The following is a 24,796-nucleotide window of genomic DNA, read 5'->3' on the forward strand; positions in this document are numbered from 1 at the left end:
ACTGACCCGTTGGTCTAGTTAGAGACTACGGTACTAACAGTTTGGTCTGGTTAGACTACATTACTACCAGTTTGGTCTAGTTAGACTACAGTACTGACCCGTTGGTCTAGTTAGAGACTACAGTACTACCAGTTTGGTCTAGTTAGACTACGGTACTACCAGTTTGGTCTAGTTAGACTATGGTACTACCAGTTTGGTCTAGTTAGAGACTACAGTACTACCAGTTTGGTCTAGTTAGAGACTACAGTACTACCAGTTTGGTCTAGTTAGACTACAGTACTACCAGTTTGGTCTAGTTAGACTACAGTACTACCAGTTTGGTCTAGTTAGAGACTACAGTACTACCAGTTTGGTCTAGTTAGAGACTACAGCACTACCAGTTTGGTCTAGTTAGAGACTACAGTACTACCAGTTTGGTCTAGTTAGAGACCACAGTACTACCAGTTTAGCCTAGTTAGAGACTACAGTACTAACAGTTTGGTCTAGTTAGACTACAGTACTAACAGTTTGGTCTAGTTAGACTACAGTACTACCAGTTTGGTCTAGTTAGACTACAGTACTACCAGTTTGGTCTAGTTAGACTACAGTACTACCAGTTTGGTCTAGTTAGACTACAGTACTACCAGTTTGGTCTAGTTAGACTACAGTACTGACCCGTTGGTCTAGTTAGAGACTACAGTACTACCAGTTTGGTCTAGTTAGACTACGGTACTACCAGTTTGGTCTAGTTAGACTATGGTACTACCAGTTTGGTCTAGTTAGACTACAGTACTACCAGTTTGGTCTAGTTAGACTACAGTACTACCAGTTTGGTCTAGTTAGACTACAGTACTACCAGTTTGGTCTAGTTAGACTACAGTACTGACCCGTTGGTCTAGTTAGAGACTACAGTACTACCAGTTTGGTCTAGTTAGACTACGGTACTACCAGTTTGGTCTAGTTAGACTATGGTACTACCAGTTTGGTCTAGTTAGAGACTACGGTACTACCAGTTTGGTCTAGTTAGAGACTACAGTACTACCAGTTTGGTCTAGTTAGAGACTACAGTACTACCAGTTTGGTCTAGTTAGACTACAGTACTACCAGTTTGGTCTAGTTAGAGACTACAGTACTACCAGTTTGGTCTAGTTAGAGACCACAGTACTACCAGTTTAGCCTAGTTAGAGACTACAGTACTAACAGTTTGGTCTAGTTAGACTACAGTACTAACAGTTTGGTCTAGTTAGACTACAGTACTACCAGTTTGGTCTAGTTAGACTACAGTACTACCAGTTTGGTCTAGTTAGACTACAGTACTACCAGTTTGGTCTAGTTAGACTACAGTACTACCAGTTTGGTCTAGTTAGACTATGGTACTACCAGTTTGGTCTAGTTAGACTACAGTACTACCAGTTTGGTCTAGTTAGACTACAGTACTACCAGTTTGGTCTAGTTAGACTACAGTACTACCAGTTTGGTCTAGTTAGACTACAGTACTGACCCGTTGGTCTAGTTAGAGACTACAGTACTACCAGTTTGGTCTAGTTAGACTACGGTACTACCAGTTTGGTCTAGTTAGACTATGGTACTACCAGTTTGGTCTAGTTAGAGACTACGGTACTACCAGTTTGGTCTAGTTAGAGACTACAGTACTACCATTTTGGTCTAGTTAGAGACTACAGTACTACCAGTTTGGTCTAGTTAGACTACAGTACTACCAGTTTGGTCTAGTTAGACTACAGTACTACCAGTTTGGTCTAGTTAGAGACTACAGTACTACCAGTTTGGTCTAGTTAGACTACAGTACCACCAGTTTGGTCTAGTTAGACTACAGTACTAACAGTTTGGTCTAGTTAGACTACAGTACTAACAGTTTGGTCTAGTTAGACTACAGTACTACCAGTTTGGTCCAGTTAGACTACAGTACTACCAGTTTGGTCTAGTTAGACTACAGTACTACCAGTTTGGTCTAGTTAGACTACAGTACTACCAGTTTGGTCTAGTTAGACTACAGTACTACCAGTTTGGTCTAGTTAGAGACTACAGTACTACCAGTTTGGTCTAGTTAGACTACAGTACCACCAGTTTGGTCTAGTTAGACTACAGTACTAACAGTTTGGTCTAGTTAGACTACAGTACTAACAGTTTGGTCTAGTTAGACTACAGTACTACCAGTTTGGTCCAGTTAGACTACAGTACTACCAGTTTGGTCTAGTTAGACTACAGTACTACCAGTTTGGTCTAGTTAGACTACAGTACTACCAGTTTGGTCTAGTTAGACTACAGTACTACCAGTTTGGTCTAGTTAGACTACAGTACTACCAGTTTGGTCTAGTTAGAGACTACAGTACTACCAGTTTGGTCTAGTTAGACTACAGTACTACCAGTTTGGTCTAGTTAGACTACAGTACTGACCCGTTGGTCTAGTTAGAGACTACGGTACTAACAGTTTGGTCTAGTTAGACTACAGTACTACCAGTTTGGTCTAGTTAGACTACAGTACTACCAGTTTGGTCTAGTTAGACTACAGTACTGACCCGTTGGTATAGTTAGAGACTACGGTACTAACAGTTTGGTCTAGTTAGACTACAGTACTACCAGTTTGGTCTAGTTAGACTACAGTACTGACCCGTTGGTCTCGTTAGAGACTACAGTACTAACAGTTTGGTCTAGTTAGACTACAGTACTACCAGTTTGGTCTAGTTAGACTACAGTACTAACAGTTTGGTCTTGTTAGAGACTACAGTACTACCAGTTTGGTCTAGTTAGAGACTACAGTACTAACAGTTTGGTCTAGTTAGACTACAGTACTGACCCGTTGGTCTAGTTAGAGACTACAGTACTAACAGTTTGGTCTAGTTAGACTACAGTACTGACCCGTTGGTCTAGTTAGAGACTACAGTACTACCAGTTTGGTCTAGTTAGACTACAGTACTACCAGTTTGGTCTAGTTAGACTACAGTACTGACCCGTTGGTCTAGTTAGAGACTACAGTACTAACAGTTTGGTCTAGTTAGAGACTACAGTACTAACAGTTTGGTCTAGTTAGAGACTACAGTACTACCAGTTTGGTCTAGTTAGACTATAGTACTACCAGTTTGGTCTAGTTAGACTACAGTACTAACAGTTTGGTCTAGTTAGACTACGGTACTACCAGTTTGGTCTAGTTAGAGACTACAGTACTAACAGTTTGGTCTAGTTAGACTATAGTACTACCAGTTTGGTCTAGTTAGACTACAGTACTAACCCGTTGGTCTCGTTGATCGCTCTCTGGCCTCCCATCAGTATTTAAACTTCTGTTTTAAACTATTTTACACATGGTTTAATTCTGCTTTAAAGAGCTGCACATCATTTAATAGAACCCCTGCCAGCAGTTCCACCCATGCACACCCCTGCACACACACATCTACACACACCCAAGCGCGTACACACACACACCACACACACACACACATACACACTCGTGTTCATATTTATTCTGCACAGCATGGAGATGTGGTGCTTTTCATGTGGAAGGTTTTGATGAACAGTTGATTTCTTGAATCATGAGTGTTATTGCTTTGCTGGAACAAAAGCCTGTACACCCTGTCAGGTTCTCAGGACTAGTGTTGAAGAACAGTCACCACCTCCACAGACTGATACCCTGACCAGAGCGCCCTCTTGAGGTGCAGTAGGGAAGCCCCTGGTTCAGGGCTGGAAGGGAGGGGGTGTGGAGGTTTGTTCCTTTACCTTCATCTCCCTCCACTTGTCGTGTGTCTGTCTGTCTCAGGTATCAGCTGTGGTTTCCAGTGAGAGTCTCTCTGTGTGTCTAACTACAGCCCACAGAGTGAGACTAAGCCAGCTGATATAACCCTCAGCTGCTGTACCATTACAGGCTGCAGACAGACACAGGTGTCGTCATTACCTGAACCTCAGCACACAGCCATGCAAAACAGGCCCTTCACTCTAGTAGCGATGCTAACAATTCTACATTGTCCACCTGTAACGTGTGTATATATATATATATATATACACACACACCTAATTTCCATAGCAAAGTCTGGCTGCAGGGAGCTGGATCATTTGGGTGTGATTTGCGGAGATATCATCTGACATTGGTCTGTGTGTGTTAGCAGTGTGTCTGTGTGTATTAGCAGTGTGTCTGTGTGTATTAGCAGTGTGTCTGTGTGTATTAGCAGTGTGTCTGTGTGTATTAGCAGTGTGTCTGTGTGTGTTAGCGGTGTGTGTATTAACTGTATGTCTGTGTGTGTTAGCAGTGTGTCTTTGTGTATTAATGGTGTGTGTCTGTGTGTAGTCCTATAAACAGTGGACGTCAATCTGGGTCATCTGAGAGGTAAAGTGTGCCATCTGTCCTCTCTCTCACTGGCCACACCTGGACTGCTCACTGTAACTCTGAAGGTAAAATATTCTACAAGGCTTTGATCACATTGTTATTTGTCATAAATGGCCTCTTTTGCACCATGTTTTGCCTCATCCTCCCTGATCTGCAAGGTGAAGCAGACATACAGACGGCTCCGAAAGCTAGAGCTGAGAATATACGCCCCCCCCCCCCCCCCCCCCCACGCGCACACAGCCGGTTGAGTTAGTACTGCATGGTATAGCCCAAGGCCCGTAGCTAATTAAACCTCTGTGTGTGTCTGGTCCAGGGAGAGCTCCAGAAATAGACCAAACACAGCAAGACGCTAGCCTGTTTCCCTGTTTCTTTCCCCCGAAGGGACCCCACATTTTGTTTTCGACAACTGTCTGTTTTTATAGAAATTAAAGAAAGCAAAGCATCTTCATGGCTTGATGCAACATTATGTACGCCACTGCCAAGTGGGCTTATCTGGACAGCAAGTGTGTGTGTGTGTGTGTGTGTGTGTGTGTGTGTGTGTGTGTGTGTGTGTGTGTGTGTGTGTGTGTGTGTGTGTGTGTGTGTGTGTGTGTGTGTGTGTGTGTGGGGAGATTTGTTTTTGGTTTTTGCATCTGTAGGCCATGTCCTTTTCTGAGGTGTTTTGTTGCTCCTGGCCATGTCATTATGCTCTCTAATATCATAGCCTCTCGTTTCCTTGATTCTTTCCTTTCCCTCCTTTTTTCTTGTTGATAATTTTCTCCATAGCCCCTGTTCCCTCCCCCTCCTTTTCTCTTCATCTCAGCACCTACCCAGTTTCCCCTCCGTCTCCCCCTCCTCTCCTCTGTGGTTGGTCTATTTATAGCCCTGTCTTCCCAGGGCTCGGCTGGTACAAAAGCCTTTTCATGTTGCCACTATAATTTCAGCCTCGGTGCCTACGTACACAGACGGGAGAGGGGCATGGGCACACAGCTAGGTGTGTGTGTGTGTGTGCTTGCTGTACCCAAAGGGAGTGTTATTTTTACCTTTCCCCTTCTCATTTTCTCTCCCACCCTCTCCCCTTCTCTCTCCATCCCTTTCTCCCACACTTGCTATGCTGAGCACAGCCAGTTTCAGCTGAGCCCAACAACCAGCCTACACACACACACACACACACACACACACACACACACACACACACACACACACACACACACACACACACACACTGTCTGATGAATGAACGGTGCCATTCCACTAAGCTTCCTTCAGGGCAGAGAACCCCTGGCATCTCAGCATGAGTTCCCAGCGTAGATTCTCTGCTGTTTCCAGGCGATTCAGGCTCTCTGGGTCCATAGCGAAGCGACGGTTGCTCCGTTAGGCTGCTTGCCTCGATGCCGCGGTGGCTCCCTCTCAGAGAAGTGTAGTTCGGTCGGTTGTCGGTTGATTGCGGGAGGGTTATCTCGATGTTGCGGACCATATTTGAAGCGGAGTTCTCTCCCTCTCCCACAGAAGGACTCCTGGGCAAGGAGCAGCAGCTGGATGTCCTGAAGACGTCTGCCCTCAACCACATCCCCACAGGTAGGAGACCAACACATTACCTGTCTGTCTTTCATTCTGTGACTGAATGTCGACCGTTGTCTTTAGAATGTGTGTTTTTTAAGGTCTGTCTGTCACACAAAGCTAAGAGGAAAGCAATCCGGCTTTCTTGGTGGAGAAACGTTATGTAAAACTGATAAGAATGCAGAAGTAATTTCATAAAAAAACATTTGTGGGGTGTGATGTATAACTTCAGATTAAACTAAATCATTTATAGTCATGATTTCAATTTAATTTGCAGTAAATATTTATTGTAACAAATCATCTTGCAAGGTTGCTAGCCAACTAGCCTGCTAACGTTAGCACTACTAGCTTGCAAGGTTGCTAGCCAACTAGCCTGCTAACGTTAGCACTACTAGCTTGCTAATGTTACATTAGCACTGGGTAAGTCAGACAGTTGCTATAATCACCTAGCTTACAGCTCCATTAAAGTAAATCAGCAAATCGACCATGAAGGCCTGATTCATGCAGTCTCCTCTGAACAGTTGATGTTGAGATGTGTCTGTTACATGAACTCTGTGAAGAATTTATTTGGGCTGCAATTTCTGAGGCAGTTAACTCTGAACTTATCCTCTGCAGCAGAGTTAACTCTGGGTCTTCCTTTCCTGTGGTGGTCCTCATGAGAGCCAGTTACTTCATCAGCGCTTGAAGAAACTTTCAAAGTTCTTGAGATTTTCCAGATTGACTGACCTTCATGTCTTAAAGTAATGATGGACTGTTGTTTCTCTTTGTTTATTTGAACTGTTCTTGCCATAATATGGACTTGGTCTTTTACCAATTAGGGCTATCCTCTGTATACCACCCCTACCTTGTCACAACACAACTGATTGGCTTAAATGCATTAAGTTCCACAAATGTACTTTTAACAAGGCACACCTGTTCATTGAAATGCATTCCAGGTGCATGAAGCTGGTTGAGAGAATGCCAAAAGTGTGCAAAGCTGTCATCAAGGCAAAGGGTGGCTACTTTGAAGAATCTCAAATATAAAATATATTTTGATTTGTTTAATACGTTTATGGTTACTACATGATTCCATATGTGTTATTTCATAGTTCCAGGTCTTCACTATTATTCTGCAATGTAGAAAATAGTAGAAATTAAGAAAAACACTTGAATGAGTCCAAACTTTTGATGGATACTGTACACACTTGCAATGTACTACCAGTAGGTCGGTAGGAAATAGATGTTGCAGGCTTCACATTCACACTCGGCACAGCACCTGGTTTCAGTCAGTCTCAAATCGAATCCTGCCATCGGAGTCCTCCGGGGAGAAATGAGCACTGGATACAGTAGAGGTATGCACAGTTCCCATACTCCAATCCGTTCACGTCAACCAGACACACTGGTCCAACTTAAGAGGTTGCTTCTCATTTTTGGGCCACAAATGAGTCGTAACCCCGTCCTTGTGGGTATTACTGCACTACGTGTGTATTACTGCACTAGCTACAAATGACGGAAAACTACGACACTCGCTCGACTACCAAACGCACAGGAGACGAGGATGTATATAGTTTCTTCTTCATGGATGTACATAGTAGCTTGCCAACACTTGGTTTGGAATGTAATACCATGCTAGCATGGCTAGTAGCTAACGATAGCCAGCTGGAACTAGATAGGTATCACCTTTGTGGGTAGTTCTGAAGATATCTGGAAATAAGTGACTAAATATGTAAAAACGCTAAAACATAACTATGTTTGTAGTTATAGGTAACCAGATCGTGACTACAACTAAGCTTTATTTAACCAGGCAAGTCAGTTAAGAACAAATTCTTATTTTCAATGACGGCCTAGGAACAGTGGGTTAACTGCCTGTTCAGGGGCAGAACGACAGATTTGTACCTTGTCAGCTCAGGGATTTGAACTTGCAACCTTCCGGTTACTAGTCCAACACTCTAACCACACTTTTGTTGCTTCCTACCTTTTTAATAGGACGTTGTGCTAGAACAGCTTCAGTGCGCCTTGGCATAGAATCTACAAGTGGCTGAAAATCTGAGGGATGCGACACCGTTCTTCCACAAGAAATTCCATAATTTGTTGTTCTGTTGGTGGAAAACCGTCACGTCCCGCTCCAGAATCTCCCATAAGTCTTCACTTCAAAATCACTGAGATCTCTTCTTCTATCCATGGTAGCCAAAATAACGGGCAACTGGGCCTTTTTATACATGACCCAGCGTATGTTAATTGCTTAATTAACTCAGGAATATTCAATATACTTTATATCGTTTACTCAAGTGTTTCCTTTATTTTGGCAGTCTTGGTATTTAACACATAAATAAGCCATCTACCACTCCTTCACCCTGTTGTACGGAACCATCTCTCTCTCCCTGTCTCCATCTCTCTCTCCCTGTCTCTGTCTGTCTCTCTCTCTGTCTCTCTCTCCCTGTCTCCATCTCTCTCTCCCTGTCTCTGTCTGTCTCTCTCTCTGTCTCTCTCTCCCTGTCTCCATCTCTCTCTCCCTGTCTCTTTCTGTCTCTCTCTCTCTGTCTCTCTCTCCCTGTCTCCATCTCTCTCTCTCCCTGTCTCTGTCTGTCTCTTTCTCTGTCTCTCTCTCCCTGTCTCCATCTCTCTCTCTCCCTGTCTCTGTCCGTCTCTCTCTCTGTCTCTCTCTCCCTGTCTCTGTCTGTCTCTCTCTCTGTCTCTCTCTCCCTGTCTCCATCTCTCTCTCTCCCTGTCTCTGTCCGTCTCTCTCTCTGTCTCTCTCTCCCTGTCTCTGTCTGTCTCTCTCTGTCTGTCTCTCTCTCTCTCTGTCTCTCAATTCAATTCAAGGGGCTTTATTGGCATGGGAAACATGTGGGTAGGTAATATATAAAGTGAATATATAAAGTGAAATAAACAATAAACATTAATCGTCTCTCTCTCTCTCTCGCTCTCGCTCTCGCTCTCCACACCATGTGTTGTTCTTTATTCAGCTGCAGTGACACCATTAAATATTGAAATATCCCTTACTGACATCATAGAAGATTTCTGGGGACTGTTGTCATGGAAACCGTGTACGTCTTGTACTGCCGCCCACAGACCGATACGGAGAACCCCATTCAATACTCTGACTCAATGGACCTCCTCTCCTATGCTCTATGGGCACTTTTCTACTTGTATTTCTTTGTGTTCCAGAATAACAAGGCAGTAAGAGTGTACACCCGGTGGTGTGACTAGCTTGAATGGTGCAACTGCCTCATTTTAACCACAGTCATGTCCCTGGTTAGCATTGTTTAGCCCACTCATTGAAGCACGCTATATGTGGATGATGTCAGTCTCTCCAAGGCTGTTGATACAGCTTCTATAATCGGATGCATTAGATCCAGGGTAGGAGTGGTAATCTTGGCTCAGATCCCCCCATCTGTCCATTCAATATTATGTAAAAGGCTAAACTGATCCTAGATCAGTTCCTACTGTGAGATGCTTGACACATCCAGCCGCTGGTGTCCAGTTCCAGACCTTTGTCTGTGTGTAATACCCAGTGTGACCCAGTCGTCATCTGATGCCACCCCAGGATAATGCTTTGGTGTGTGGAAAACGTCTCCCATAACACACGTCTGCCCCCCAACCCCCCCCGGTCCTCTCCTCGCTCAGATGTAAATCCATGTGGTTGATACACATCGAGCTCTCGAGTCGTGATGCATGGTAAAGAAAACATCTCTCGCTTAAACGGCTTATTTGTCATTTGAGAAAGGAAATGAGATTTGACCAGAGTGGTCGAGCTGTTTTGCCTGTCTGGTGTTGGTTTTCATCTCTGTTGAGTTTGATACTGAACCATGTTAATACCTGATGACCCAACTCAGAACGGGGGTCCCAACTTCCCCTGATACAGGGTCTCCACTATCGTTGCTTTAGCCTGAATAGAGCTCGGGGAAACACTGCTCCCCCAGCCAAGACACAGATTTCTGTTACACTGGTGAGGATGAGCCCTTTTGGAGATCAACCTCTGCTTGAACCTGTCTTCTCCCACAGACATGGAGGACAGAGCGTCTCCTGTATGACCGTGACGTGCTCCCTCGTCCATAGATTAGTCTGGGTTAAGTAGCGAGAGATGTACTTGTGCACGTATGTATGGGCACCCTCATATCCTCACGTCTCACCCTTCTGTTCCTCACGTCCCACATCTCCCCCGTCCCTCTCCCGGCTGCCGTGCTGCAGACTGGAACGCTGACGTCAGCCGGAGGCCCGGGACAGGCCGGAGCATGTTGGGATGAGTCGGGCTCGCTGCACACACATCCCACCTCTCTCCCTGTCTCTCTGTCACTAGAGGAACACAGACACCCCACCTCTCTCCCTGTCTCTCTGTCACTAGAGGAACACAGACACCCCACCTCTCTCCCTGTCTCTCTGTCACTAGAGGAACACACACACCCCACCTCTCTCCCTCTCTCTGTCACTAGAGGAACACAGACACCCCACCTCTCTCCCTGTCTCTCTGTCACTAGAGGAACACAGACACCCCACCTCTCTCCCTGTCTCTCTGTCACTAGAGGAACACAGACACCCCACCTCTCTCCCTGTCTCTCTGTCACTAGAGGAACACAGACACCCCACCTCTCTCCCTGTCTCTCTGTCACTAGAGGAACAGGCGTGTTGAGGAACTCCTCTGTCTGTAAGATGAGCTGCCAGAGGGCGGCTGCAAGACACTGACTGACAGACAGACCGGCCATTTGAGTGACTGATCTCTGATAGAGTTCCGCGTGGTTTCCTGTGGGGTGTTGGCTTGGGCGTGTTGGCTCTCGTCCTCTGTCCCTCTAGGTATTAATATGAAAGCCTGGTGTACATGAACCTGCACTTATTGTCACTGTTTTGCAAAATCTCTGGTTTCCTTCATAATCATTGATCTTGAAGCACCTGAAAGGTGAAAGCAGACCCATCCAACCTTTGACCTTCCAGTCCCCATACAGACCACTCAGTTTCCCATCGCAGCAACCGGTGTCTGTCATGCCGTCTCTCCCTCTCCTTGTTTCGCCTCCCGCCAGGCCTTGTGACACTTCTCACCACATCTCTAAACGTGGTAAATAATATCTCCCCGGCCCATTCTGACCGGCGATAGGCAGGGCTCGGCCTGGGTTGAGCTCGACATCTATTAGACTTAATGAGTGGAGTGTAGAGCCTTTGCAATCAGACTGAGGGACATCCTCAGACAACAGGCTTTAAATCAGAGCTGCGCTTCAGAGCGAGCAGCTGTACTGTCTGGTAGATCTATTTCTATCTGTGTTCTGTAATGGGAGCTGGCAGAGGGAGGGGGCAGGGAGGCCCCCCAGGGGTGGTAAACACATTGTTTATCTGAGGAGAGAAGAGAAGGATAGATAGATAGAAAAGTGTGATAGAGATGTGTGTGGAGAGAGAGACGGAGAGAGTGGGCGGAAGAGGCTGACAGAGAGGGGGACAGAGAGAGAAAGAAGAGAGAGAGTAGTAGTGGTTGTTAATATGGAGTGTTGGAGGGAGTCTGTTTGGTGTAATGAATAAGCCAAGTCACTACTGAATAATCTATGACTCACATGGTGGGAAGCTGAAAATAGGATGAGAGAACAGGGGGAAAACAGTGAAATGTCTCAGCCACCTCCCTCCACATCTCTCCATCTATTTCTCAGGGTTTTCTCTCTTCATTTGAGGTACTGTTGCACGTGCTGTATTACACAAGGAGCCCTGAGCTGTTCTGAATGTTTATTTCAGGTTATATAATGCATTGATAGAATGAACTATAAATTATTTAATATCATCCATTATAAACCAGTAGCTGATAAGGGGTGTTACCAAAATGTATTTACATCAGAAATAATTCCTCTTGTAAATAAAATTCCTGGGTAAGACGGTAGGATTTTACACAAGACACTGTTGAGAGGCTTTCAAAGCCATTTAGATGGAGGAAAAAACTCTTCCTGCCAGCCGTGTTTTGGTGCAGGTAGGTTATTGTGTAAGAACTACTTTTGGAGGGCTTTCTTTACTGTAAGCCAGGTGTGTCTGCACCAGAGTGCACGTTGGCCCTTGTTTTGGTGAGAGGAAAGTGGGATACAGGCATGGTTATCTCCGTGAACTTGATGCAAGCGTTGACGTCACCGCGAGCCGGGGGAGATGGGCAGATATCAACGTTTATAAATAAGTAAATAAGTGGCTCCCGTATAAGCAAACAAGTGTGACAGACGTCACATAGTCAGGTTGTTGCTGAAATGGAATCCGAGCTTGTGCACCGTGGTTTAAAACAACTGGAGAGTGGTGCCTATAGCAGCCTGCATGCTTATAGTTGTGTGCGGCCTACCTGTTGCCCGGCTAGACTGAACCCTTCTACTGTAGGCCTTCCCCCATGTCCTTCCACTGTCCCATAAATCAATGTCTGTGATGTAGAACACAACTGTGAAGTTACTCTTACGCTTCCGCCCGCTAGCAACGCCAACGTCAGAGCAAATAACACAAAGGGGGTGTGTGTTGACGGGGAGTCTCCTAGCAACCATAAAGAGCCCTTATAGCCTTAATTAAGTTCACTTGAGGCTATAGACGTATATTTCACAGAACCGTGATCTGAAGAATAGAGAGCTGTGTGTGTGTGTGTGTGTGACGCCAGAGCAATGTCCAACACTGTGGGTGTATTTCTAGAGGGAACTAGTTCTCTGTACTCAGAGGGAAGAGGGGGGATGCAGTGTCAACAGAGGAAGACACAGAGAATAGTTTTTTTCCTCCGTCCACTCTGCTATCTATCTCTTGTGTATCTGCAGTCGGTTCCAGGAAATGGAGGAGCAGCAGAATAAACAGACAGCAGGCCTACGACTGCCCTGTGATGTCACCAGCACAGAGAGAGGGAGGAGGGCACAGAGACTGGTAAAAAGAGGGAGAGGGGAGGGACACAGAGACTGGTAAAAAGAGGGAAGTGGGAGAGGGGAGGGACACAGAGAGAGGTAGCTAGCAAGGGAGCAGGAGTGTTGAGAAAGCAGAAAACTGAGGAAATGAGAGGAGGACAGAGACTGACAGAAATATAAAGAGCAGCACCACTAAAGCGAAATAGATCCTTACACACGGCAGAGACGAGCTGTAGAGGAGGAAACGATAGGAGGGGGGAAAGAGAAGAGAGGAGAGCGTTTATCGCCATGATCACAACAGCGCTGATGGGTATGTCAGTTATATATGTTCTATTACACATTGCTTCTCTGAACGTAGTTCCTCTCTCTGTCTCTCTGTCTCTCTGTCTCTCTCTGTCTCTCTCTGTCTCTCTCTGTCTGTCTCTCTCTGTCTCTGTCTCTCTGTCTCTCTCTCTCTCTCTCTCTCTCTCTCTCTGTGTCTGTCTCTCTCTGTCTCTCTGTCTCTGTCTCTCTCTCTGTCTCTCTCTGTCTCTCTCTGTCTGTCTCTGTCTCTCTCTGTCTCTGTCTCTCTGTCTCTCTGTCTCTCTGTCTCTGTCTCTCTCTCTGTCTCTCTCTGTCTCTCTCTGTCTGTCTCTGTCTCTCTCTGTCTCTGTCTCTCTGTCTCTCTCTCTCTCTCTCTCTCTCTCTCTCTCTCTGTGTCTTTGTCTCTCTCTCTCTGTCTCTCTGTCTCTCTCTGTCTCTCTCTCTGTGTCTTTGTCTCTCTCTCTCTGTCTCTGTCTCTCTGTCTCTCTGTCTCTCTCTCACTCTGTCTCTCTCTCACTCTCACTCTCTCTCACTCTGTCTCTCTCTCTCTGTCTCTCTCACTCTCTCTCTGTCTCTCTCTCTGTCTCTCTCTCTCTCACTCTGTCTCTCTCTCACTCTCTCTCTCTCTCTCTCTCTCTCTCACTCTGTCTCTCTCTCTCTCTCTCTCTCTCTGTCTCTCTCTCTCTCACTCTGTCTCTCACTCTGTCTCTCTCTCTCTCTCTCACTCTGTCTCTCTCACTCTCTCTCTCACTCTGTCTCTCTCACTCTGTCTCTCTCTGTCTCTCTCTCACTCTCACTCTGTCTCTCTCTCACTCTGTCTCTCTCACTCTGTCTCTCTCTTTTAAACAATTCTTCTTCTCTGTTACGTTCCCTTTCTGTCTGCTTTCTCTGCTTGTTGGTTAGTGTTGTGTACACGGAGTGGTATAGTCAATGAGGTGATCACAGGCAGTACCAGTCTGTGGCAGCATGTGTTTCAGAGCTAGGACATTATGGTTGTGTGTGTTTGTATCGAGTGAGTGTGTTTGTGTGTGTCTCTCTCTGCACGGGACAGAAGCGCCAGTCGTTGGTCTTGGAATGCTGTGCTTGACTGTGTGTGGGAGGGGTCCTTGGGGAGGAGGGCAAAGAATTGGGGTAGAGAGAGAAAATATACATATTGGTTTGTGCAGCATCACTAAGTACGTTTACATGAACACTTCTAATTGAATATTAAACTGATTAGAAGGCTGAGTATGGGATGAGTCATGTAAATGCCGTATTCTGCTTATCTTAATGGGCGTAAGGTCAAAATTGAAGTAAGCACACGGCGATTAAAACACCTGGTTTTCGGAAGCAGTGCGGCTTGGTTGGGTCGTGTTTCGGAGGACGCATGGCATTCGACCTTCGTCTCTCCCGAGTCCGTATGGGATTTGTAGCGTTGAGACAAGATAATAACTACAAACAATTGGATACCACGAAAAGGGGGTATAATAAACAAATTTTAAAAAGCATCTGGTTTTCTGAGCGATCTTTCAAATTGCTAGGACACGTTAACCCCCTAATTGGAGTTTGAGCGGTGTATTTGATATGCGTATGACCCACCTAGTACCAGCAGCACAAGGTTAGTGAGTTAGGGGAAGACTTACAGCATCTTCAAAATAGGTTTCACATACCAACTGTATATGTCCCAACTCAAATGCTTCCCAAAAGGAACATGATCGCTGTGGAAAAACGTTTGTTTTGATTGGTGATTTTTCTGCGTAGAGCCAAGTCCCATCAGGTAGCCTGATTTCAGATGTGTCCATATAAACAGGATTATTATGGAAATGGTTCTTCTTGAAAAGCATGTCGACGTGATCTGACTATTCACTGTTATTGTGTGCGTGTAACCGTACTCATTCATCTGATAAACCCAGAGACTCTGTCTGCCTTTAGTGTGTGTTGTGTGTATGAGTCTTTAGGCCTGTGTGTGTGTGACTGTGTTTGTGTGTGACTGTGTTTGTGTGTGACTGTGTGTGCTGCACCTAGTGTGGGTGTTAGCCTAACACGATTAAGACAGAGTTTCAAGCAAACATATCTGGCTGTCTGGCACGCTGTTGGGAAAACTTGTAGATAAATAATCGTCCAATCGCGACTATTTATTCAGATTTAATGGGGAGGAAGCCGTGCGATTGGAGGCCTTCCTGTAGTAGTGCGTTCTGGGGGTGGTTGGCCAGGGCCGAAGTCTCCACCACAGCGCCACAGGTCAATGCAGTCTTTGTGAGAGGAGTGCTACACTTCATGTTTGACTTATCAGGACCAGATGGACAGTACTGTGAAGGGGCTCTCTGTGCTGATAAGGATGCTGTGTGTGTGTGTGTGTGTGTGTGCGTGCGTGCGTGCGTGCGTGCGTGCGTGCGTGCGTGCGTGCGTGTGCGTGCGTGCGTGCGTGCGTGCGTGCGTGCGTGCGTGCGTGTGTGTGCGTGTGTACAGAATGTGATGGCTGTTTTATTTTATTATCTACTTGGTCACATCGTTTAGTCTTTTTTCATTATTCAATATGCATGGACTACCATTCTGTCTCTCTGTTCCTCTCTCTAGTGGACATTAACTCTGCCCTGCCCCTGCGTCTGCCCCCGGCTGCCATCCCCATGGACCTACGCGTTGACCAGCACCATCACCAGCAGCAGCTGTCCATGTCTCCTTCTGCAGCCCAGGCGTCTGCAGCCCAGGCGTCTGCAGCCCAGGCCAGAGAGCAGCAGCTGCAGCAGGAGCTCCTGTCCCTGAAACAGAAACAACAGATTCAGAGACAGCACCTCATCGCTGAGTTCCAGAGGCAACATGAGCAGCTCAACCGCCAGCATGAAGCCCAGCTACAAGAACATGTTAAGGTGGGGAGGGAGAGGGAGAGGGAGGGTGAGTGGGTGAGTGGGAGAGGGAGGGAGGGAGGGTGAGTGGGAGAGTGAGGGAGGGACTCCGCTCCAGAAGCATGTCAAGAAAGACAGTAATTTCCCTCTCATACATGTCTAAACTAGATCTCTCTCCGTGGAGCAGAAGCCTTTCAGCCCTATTATATTTGCCCTGCTCTTGGGTCAGTGTTTGGGCCTGTAAGTGACCTAGATTCTGCAGATTGAAGGGCTGATCCCAGTACAGTGCTAACAGCACAAGGGCTCCTTTGGCCTGTGGTGGGGCTGGAAGACCACTCAGGTAGCAGAGAGTGACGCAAAGCCAAGGCAGGGAGGCCCAGGCTCAATCAGCCCCATTCAGAGCCTGTACACACACACACCGAGACCTGCAGCGCACACACCGAGACCTGCAGCGCACACACCGAGACCTGCAGCGCACACACACCGAGACCTGCAGCGCACACACACCGAGACCTGCAGCGCACACACACCGAGACCTGCAGCGCACACACACCGAGACCTGCAGCGCACACACACCGAGACCTGCAGCGCACACACACCGAGACCTGCAGCGCACACACACCGAGACCTGCAGCGCACACACACCGAGACCTGCAGCGCACACACACCGAGACCTGCAGCGCACACACACCGAGACCTGCAGCGCACACACACCGAGACCTGCAGCGCACACACACCGAGACCTGCAGCGCACACACACCGAGACCTGCAGCGCACACACACCGAGACCTGCAGCGCACACACACCGAGACCTGCAGCGCACACACACCGAGACCTGCAGCGCACACACACCGAGACCTGCAGCGCACACACACCGAGACCTGCAGCGCACACACACCGAGACCTGCAGCGCACACACACCGAGACCTGCAGCGCACACACACCGAGACCTGCAGCGCACACACACCGAGACCTGCAGCGCACACACCTCTGCCTATCACCAATCACCAAGACAGGTCAAGGAGTGGGAAAGAAAGTAGGAGACAGACACTGGTGGATTGGAAAGAGGAAGACATGGAATCTTGTTGTTTTCCCTGTATACCTCTATAGAAATCTTTAGGTTAAGGTGTCTCCCCTTAAATGCACCAAAGGCTGGATTCCAAACTTAAAGCACTCTTCCATCTGCCCTTGAATATTGAAAGGGGGAAAGTTTGGGACCTATCCAAAACCATACCGTGCCTGCCTGCTGCTCTTCTGTCACGCACCTCCTCACCTCCCATATGAATGTATCCATCAGCAGGACTCTTGTTCCATTCACCTTCCCTTGACGGTGAACACGGCTGCATGTCCTCGCTAGCAGGCGCTTATTTAACACACTAAACCATCCAAGGCAATAACAAACATCCCCCACAAAATACGGCCAATCAAATTAATCAAATATTGGAGTTGGACACTCTACTAAGGAGAGAGCATGGGGTCGTGTGTGTGGATCTAATGGTTCAGTTTGGTCGTGATGTAGAGGGTCCATGGTACGTAGAGAGGAAAGGTTATTCACGTATTGACTGGAGTGGTCTGGCTCCTGTAAACATGCTGGGAACATTTGTATCGACAGTGATTGTGGCTGAGGCTGAATAGATGTGTTGTGATAGTGTGAGGTGACCAAGCTAGCATGTTCGCTTGGGTCTAAGGTGAACGTGTCAGGAATGGGGGATAGCTGCGAGAGACCAGACCTGCAGGGCAAGGAGAGGGAGGGACAAATCAGCATTGGCTCCTAACATTGTGTTCCCCTCCATGCAGCACCAGCAGGAGCCCCTAGCCCAGGATGTTGTAGTAACGTTGTGTTTCCCTCCATGCAGCACCAGCAGGGGTTCCTGGCCCAGGATGTTGTAGTAACGTTGTGTTCCCCTCCATGCAGCACCAGCAGGAGCCCGTAGCCCAGGATGTTGTAGTAACGTTGTTTCCCTCCATGCAGCACCAGCAGGGGTTCCTGGCCCAGGATGTTGTAGTAACGTTGTAGTAACGTTGTGTTCCCCTCCATGCAGCACCAGCAGGGGTTCCTGGCCCAGGATGTTGTAGTAATGTTGTGTTCCCCTCCATGCAGCACCAGCAGGGGTTCCTGGCCCAGGATGTTGTAGTAACGTTGTGTTTCCCTCCATGCAGCACCAGCAGGAGCCCCTAGCCCAGGATGTTGTAGTAACGTTGTGTTTCCCTCCATGCAGCACCAGCAGGGGTTCCTGGCCCAGGATGTTGTAGTAACGTTGTGTTCCCCTCCATGCAGCACCAGCAGGAGCCCGTAGCCCAGGATGTTGTAGTAACGTTGTTTCCCTCCATGCAGCACCAGCAGGGGTTCCTGGCCCAGGATGTTGTAGTAACGTTGTAGTAACGTTGTGTTCCCCTCCATGCAGCACCAGCAGGGGTTCCTGGCCCAGGATGTTGTAGTAATGTTGTGTTCCCCTCCATGCAGCACCAGCAGGGGTTCCTGGCCCAGGATGTTGTAGTAACGTTGTGTTTCCCTCCATGCAGCACCAGCAGGAGCCCCTAGCCCAGGATGTTGTAGTAACGTTGTGTTTCCCTCCATGCAGCACCAGCAGGGGTTCCTGGCCCAGGATGTTGTAGTAACGTTGTAGTAACGTTGTGTTCCCCTCCATGCAGCACCAGCAGGGGTTCCTGGCCCAGAATGTTGTAGTAACGTTGTAGTAGCGTTGTGTTCCCCTCCATGCAGCACCAGCAGGAGCTCCTGGCCCAGTATGTTGTAGTAATGTTGTGTTCCCCTCATGCAGCACCAGCAGGAGCTCCTGGCCCTGAAACATCAGCAGGAGCTGTTGGAGCACCAGAGGAAGATGGAGAAGCACCGTCTGGAGCAGGAACTGGAGAAACACCAGAGAGAACAGAAACTACTGCTGCTGAAGAACAAGGAGAGAGGACAGGAGAGTAAGCAGCTGGAACAATACATTATCATATTACTAGTAGAACTAAAATGGGGCCACTATGTACAAAAGGTGCTGTAATTTCTTAACGGTTCACCTGATGTGGACGAAAATATCCTCAAATGAAACCGGACTGTCTGCACTTTAAGCTCTATTGTCATTGGCTGATTTCAAATCCAAACTTTTGAAGTATAGAGCCAAAAGAAGAAACAAAGCTTCACTGTTGCAGTAGTTACAGAGGGCAGTGTATATCTCTCACACCCAACCAACCTCCATTCTGGTCATCCCTCTATTCTAGAGTGGATGTGCTTGTGTGTTGCTGCCGCGCTGCCTGCTCTCTGTCAGTGGAGAGGTGTTGAGAGAGACAGGCAGCAGGCTACAGGTAGAGGGCTGGCCTCAACACCACAAGGCCACTGGCTCATTAATTATCTAGTGGTATGGATGGGCTAAACACACACACAGGGTCACCAGACAGGATGGAAGACAACGGCAGCTGCCCTGGAGGAGTTTGGTCTGATACAACCCTCATTAGTCTAGAGCTGAGGGTTCTCTTCTCTCTGTCTCTGTCTCTGTCTGTCTCTCTCTGTCTCTCTCTCTCTCTCTCTGATTCTGTTTGTCTCGATCCTCATCTTCTCTCTCTGCACAATCACCAATTATAACGACAACGTTTCACGCGATATTAATGAAAATACCCTCAAATTAAAGTTGACAGTCTGCACTTTAACCTCATAGACATTGTATGATTTCAAATCCAAACTTTGAGTATAGAGCCAAAATAAGAGAAAATACTTAATTGCCCCAATAATTACAGAGGGCAGTGTGTTGCACAGCGAATTGGAAATGTGACCGTTTGAATAGTCCATCATATCAATGATATTCGGTGATAGATATAACTCCTAGTAAACTCTGCCTGAAATGGCGTCAGAGCTCACACCTACCTTCAGCGACGCCCTTTAACCTCTCCATCACTCTGCTAGCATATTGCTCTAGTCTATCCTTTTCTTCTTGATCTATGTGAAGGGCCTTAAGGCCAGTACTGTCTTCTTACCCTGGTACCATGTACCCCCTCTCAGGTGCAGTGGCCAGTACTGTCTTCTTACCCTGGTACCATGTACCCCCTCTCAGGTGCAGTGGCCAGTACTGTCTTCTTACCCTGGTACCATGTACCCCCTCTCAGGTACAGTGGCCAGTACTGTCTTCTTACCCTGGTACCATGTACCCCCTCTCAGGTACAGTGGCCAGTACTGTCTTCTTACCCTGGTACCATGTACCCCCTCTCAGGTGCAGTGGCCAGTACTGTCTTCTTACCCTGGTACCATGTACCCCCTCTCAGGTGCAGTGGCCAGTACTGTCTTCTTACCCTGGTACCATGTACCTCCTCTCAGGTGCAGTGGCCAGTACTGTCTTCTTACCCTGGTACCATGTACCCCCTCTCAGGTGCAGTGGCCAGTACTGTCTTCTTACCCTGGTACCATGTACCCCCTCTCAGGTGCAGTGGCCAGTACTGTCTTCTTACCCTGGTACCATGTACCCCCTCTCAGGTGCAGTGGCCAGTACTGTCTTCTTACCCTGGTACCATGTACCCCCTCTCAGGTGCAGTGGCCAGTACTGTCTTCTTACCCTGGTACCATGTACCCCCTCTCAGGTGCAGTGGCCAGTACTGTCTTCTTACCCTGGTACCATGTACCCCCTCTCAGGTGCAGTGGCCAGTACTGTCTTCTTACCCTGGTACCATGTACCCCCTCTCAGGTGCAGTGGCCAGTACTGTCTTCTTACCCTGGTACCATGTACCCCCTCTCAGGTGCAGTGGCCAGTACTGTCTTCTTACCCTGGTACCATGTACCCCCTCTCAGGTGCAGTGGCCAGTACTGTCTTCTTACCCTGGTACCATGTACCCCCTCTCAGGTGCAGTGGCCAGTACTGTCTTCTTACCCTGGTACCATGTACCCCCTCTCAGGTGCAGTGGCCAGTACTGTCTTCTTACCCTGGTACCATGTACCCCCTCTCAGGTGCAGTGGCCAGTACGGTCTTCTTACCCTGGTACCATGTACCCCCTCTCAGGTGCAGTGGCCAGTACGGTATTCTTACCCTGGTACCATGTACCCCCTCTCAGGTGCAGTGGCCAGTACGGAGGTGAAGATGCGACTGCAGGAGTTTGTGCTGAACAAGAAGAAGGCTCTGGCCCAGAGGAGTCTCAACCACGGGGGGTTGCCCAACGACCCCCGCTACTGGTACGGGTGAGTACTGTCTCACACACAGACGCACACACTCGCACACACTCCTGTCCCTCCTGTCCCGTGTGTAGGGATGAGATCACACGGAGGACACAGCAGACTATTTGGTCCTGTTGAGAGGAGCTCTCCCTCCTCAGCCTTGAGTGTTTATTATCAAGCTGTGGAACCCACATCCAGCTGTGGTCTGTGTGCTCAGTATTAGGTGCTGTGTGAACCCACGTCCAGCTGTGTGGTCTGTGTGCTCAGTGTTGGGTGCTGTGTGAACCCACGTCCAGCTGTGGTCTGTGTGCTCAGTGTTTGGTGCTGTGTGAAGCCACGTCCAGCTGTGTTAGGTGCTGTGTGAACCCACTTCCAGCTGTGGTCTGTGTGCTCAGTATTAGGTGCTGTGTGAACCCACATTCAGCTGTGTGCTCAGTGTTAGGTGCTGTGTGAACCCACGTCCAGCTTTGGTCTGTGTGCTCAGTGTTGGGTGCTGTGTGAACCCACGTCCAGCTGTGGTCTGTGTACTCAGTGTTGGGTGCTGTGTGAACCCACTTCCCGCTGTGGTCTGTGTTCTCAGTATTAGGTGCTGTGTGAACCAGCTGTGGTCTGTGTGCTCAGTGTTAGGTGCTGTGTGAACCCACGTCCAGCTGTGGTCTGTGTGCTCAGTGTTAGGTGCTGTGTGAACCCACGTCCAGCTGGGGTCTGTGTGCTCAGTGTTAGGTGCTGTGTGAACCCACGTCCAGCTGTGGTCTGTGTACTCAGTGTTAGGTGCTGTGTGAACCCACGTCCAGCTGTGGTCTGTGTACTCAGTATTAGGTGCTGTGTGTGTGCGTTCATCTTTTATAACGCATTTATAGAAGTCATTGGTAGAAACTGTGTGATCACTGTTTTGCAATTGTCTTAGTAAAACCATCCAGCACTCATCACACACATACAGTAAACCACTTCTCCACTACTACCATAATGACCCAGTGGAGTATAGAGTCAGTGTTATCAGGACTGTCTCTCCCCTCTCTCCCTCCCTCTCTCTCTCTCAATGTAAAGAGTCTCTCAGCACTTTAAAGCTGCCAGTCGTTCAGACCAGAAGAGAGGTAGAGAGGGGAGGTATATGCACCACAGAGTGTGTTCACTAGACCAGAACATGGGTTTGGGCCTGGGCCAGCACAGCTTACCTTACTGCCTGAGATCAGTCTTGCTCTGTAGCAGTAGCTAACCTCAATAGACAGACATCAGCTCTGCCCATCTTCCAGCCCAGGCTGACTGGAAACCAATCTCCCCAGGCTGTACCCCAGGCTGTACCCCAGGCTGTACACCCCCCACTACTGAGGCACAGTTTTAGACTATCGAGACACTCGCTATCCTGTAATCCTGTGTAAGGAGTGAGGTCATGGCTTTAGACTATTGAGACACCCCCTATCCTGTAATCCCGTGTAAGGAGTGAGGTCATGGCTTTAGACTATTGAGACACCCCCTATCCTGTAATCCTGTGTAAGGAGTGAGGTCATGGCTTTAGACTATTGAGACACCCCCTATCCTGTAATCCTGTGTAAGGAGTGAGGTCATGGCTTTAGACTATTGAGACACCACCCACCACAGTGTTGTGTGATGAGTTATCTTAGTGGTTAGGGTGTTGGACTAGTAACCGAAAGGTTTCAAGATTGAATCCCAGAGCTGATGAGGTAAAAATATGTCGTTCTGTCCCTGAACAAGGCAGTTTTAACCCACTGTTCCCCAGTAGGCCGTCATTGAAAATAAGAATTTGTTCTTAACCGACTTGCCTAGTTAAATAAAGGTTAAATATTGAAGGATCTGATGGTTGTGTGTGTGTTGCAGGAAAACTCAGCACACTTCCCTGGACCAGAGCTCTCCTCCTCAGACTGGTATGGGTACCTACAACCACCCTGTCCTGGGCATCTACAACGCTAGAGACGACTTCCCCCTCCGCAAGACAGGTACTAAACACACACACACCTTGCTCTGCTAGAGGACTGTCCTGTAGGCTCTCTGTGGGCTCACACCTTGCTCTGCTAGAGGACTGTCCTGTAGGCTCTCTGTGGGCTCACACCTTGCTCTGCTAGAGGTCTGTCCTGTAGGCTCTCTGCAGGCTCACATCTTCCCTCATTTAGATAGTATTAGAGCCTCCCACCATTAATCAAACCCAAATTAGGCTGTCAGGGGTTCTGCTGCCCCCTCAATGGAATCCCTAGGGCTCTGTGAGGGGGGGTTATGAGGTTCACTGAGAAGCTATACGTTATTTGAGTTCTAGATGAACTGCTGATATTAATATTGATTCTCTTTACCACCTAAAACGTTCCGAACATCCATTGCTATTCTGGCATGTCCTACTGTACCGCCGGGGGATTGAACTGTAATATGTGACAGACCTTTTATCACCTTGCCAAAGTTTTCATCATTTCTAAATCATACATCATGAAAAATCCCAGAGTGAACAAAAAAAAAAACTTTCTATAGTTTAGAGAGGTGTACTCTACCGACAGTAGACGAAGTGGAAACTAAAATGTTGCGGCTGTGCCGGGCTGTGAAGCGGTGGTCTTCCAGTATAATTATTCACTTAGCGGGCTGGGCCTGTATGAACAGAGCACGGCCATGTTGACTCTAGCCCCAAGGCTGACTCAAGCTGCAGATACACCACAGTTGACACTGGCCACTGAGACCACATTCCACCCAGACTGAGAGAGACGAGACTGGAGGAGAGAGTCCGAGGGGAGTAGAACAGGGGGAGTGTGGAGGAAGAGGAAGGTGGAAGAGGAGAAAAGAGAGAGACGAGGAGAGAGGGGAGTAGAACAGGGGGAGTGTGGAGGAAGAGGAAGGTGGAAGAGGAGAAAAGAGAGAGACGAGACGAGAGGAGAGAGGGGAGTAGAAGAGGGGGAGTGTGGAGGAAGAGGAGAAAAGAGAGACGAGAGGGGAGTAGAACAGGGGGAGTGTGGAGGAAGAGGAGATAAGAGAGGGGAGTAGAACAGGGGGAGTGAAGAGGAAGGTGGAAGAGGAGAAAAGAGAGAGACGAGAGGGGAGAAGAACAGGGGGAGTGTGGGGGAAGAGGAAGGTGGAAGAGGAGAAAAGAGAGAGACGAGACGGGAGGAGAGAGTCCAGGGGGAGTGTGGAGGAAGAGGAGATAAGAGAGAGACGAGAGGGGAGTAGAACAGGGGGAGTGTGGAGGAAGAGGAGAAAAGAGAGAGATGAGACGGGAGTAGAAGAGGGGGAGTGTGGGGAAAGAGGAAGGTGGAAGAGGAGAAAAGAGAGAGACGAGACGAGAGGAGAGAGGGGAGTAGAACAGGGGGAGTGTGGAGGAAGAGGAAGGTGGAAGAGGAGAAAAGAGAGAGACGGGAGAAGAACAGGGGGAGTGTGGGGGAAGAGGAAGGTGGAAGAGGAGAAAAGCCTCAAGGCTACACAGACCACAGTTGACACTGGCCACATTCCACAGGAGGAGAGAGATTTTAGAAAAGAGAAGGTTGGAGAATAGGACAGATGAGGGAGGGAGGAGGAGAGTTTAGGGAATTACTTTTACCTTTACCTGCAGTTCTTTAACAGTGGTGGGCATGAAGGAAAATTAGACTATGAGCGGAAGCCTCTTAAGAACATTGAGGCGTACATGCTGTGTTAGCGACAGACATGCTGTGTTAGCGACGTATATGCTGTGTTAGCGACGTACATGTGGTGTTAGCGACGTACATGTGGTGTTAGCCACGTACATGTGGTGTTAGCCACGTACATGCTGTGTTAGCCACGTACATGCTGTGTTAGCCACGTACATGCTGTGTTAGCCGCGTACATGCTGTGTTAGCCACGTACATGCTGTGTTAGCAATTGTGTTAGAATGGCCAAGTCAAAGTCCAGACCTGAATCCAAT

The 24,796-nt window shown here is 48.0% G+C and overlaps 1 protein-coding gene across 5 annotated transcripts in view; it reads left to right on the top strand.

The window, feature by feature from the left end:
* LOC109906801 (histone deacetylase 4-like) overlaps positions 1–24,796 on the top strand; it is a 78,725-nt gene that overhangs the window by 21,669 nt on the left and 32,260 nt on the right. For 4 of the 5 annotated variants that reach the window (XR_004203476.1, XR_004203475.1, XM_031792846.1 and 1 more), the window contains exons 3-7: positions 5,801–5,869; positions 15,520–15,809; positions 18,566–18,716; positions 20,826–20,949; positions 22,762–22,880. Coding sequence is in view for 3 of the 5 variants with exons in the window: in XM_031792846.1 (XP_031648706.1) it covers positions 5,801–5,869; positions 15,520–15,809; positions 18,566–18,716; positions 20,826–20,949; positions 22,762–22,880 (753 nt within the window). In the remaining 2 variants the exon portion in view is untranslated. Of the gene's footprint in view, positions 1–5,800; positions 5,870–12,740; positions 12,971–15,519; positions 15,810–18,565; positions 18,717–20,825; positions 20,950–22,761; positions 22,881–24,796 lie in introns of those variants that run through there. The other variant, XM_031792848.1, reaches the window with a different exon arrangement.

This window comes from Oncorhynchus kisutch, linkage group LG16 (genome assembly GCF_002021735.2).
Source record: "Oncorhynchus kisutch isolate 150728-3 linkage group LG16, Okis_V2, whole genome shotgun sequence".
NCBI classification, from domain to species: domain Eukaryota; kingdom Metazoa; phylum Chordata; class Actinopteri; order Salmoniformes; family Salmonidae; genus Oncorhynchus; species Oncorhynchus kisutch.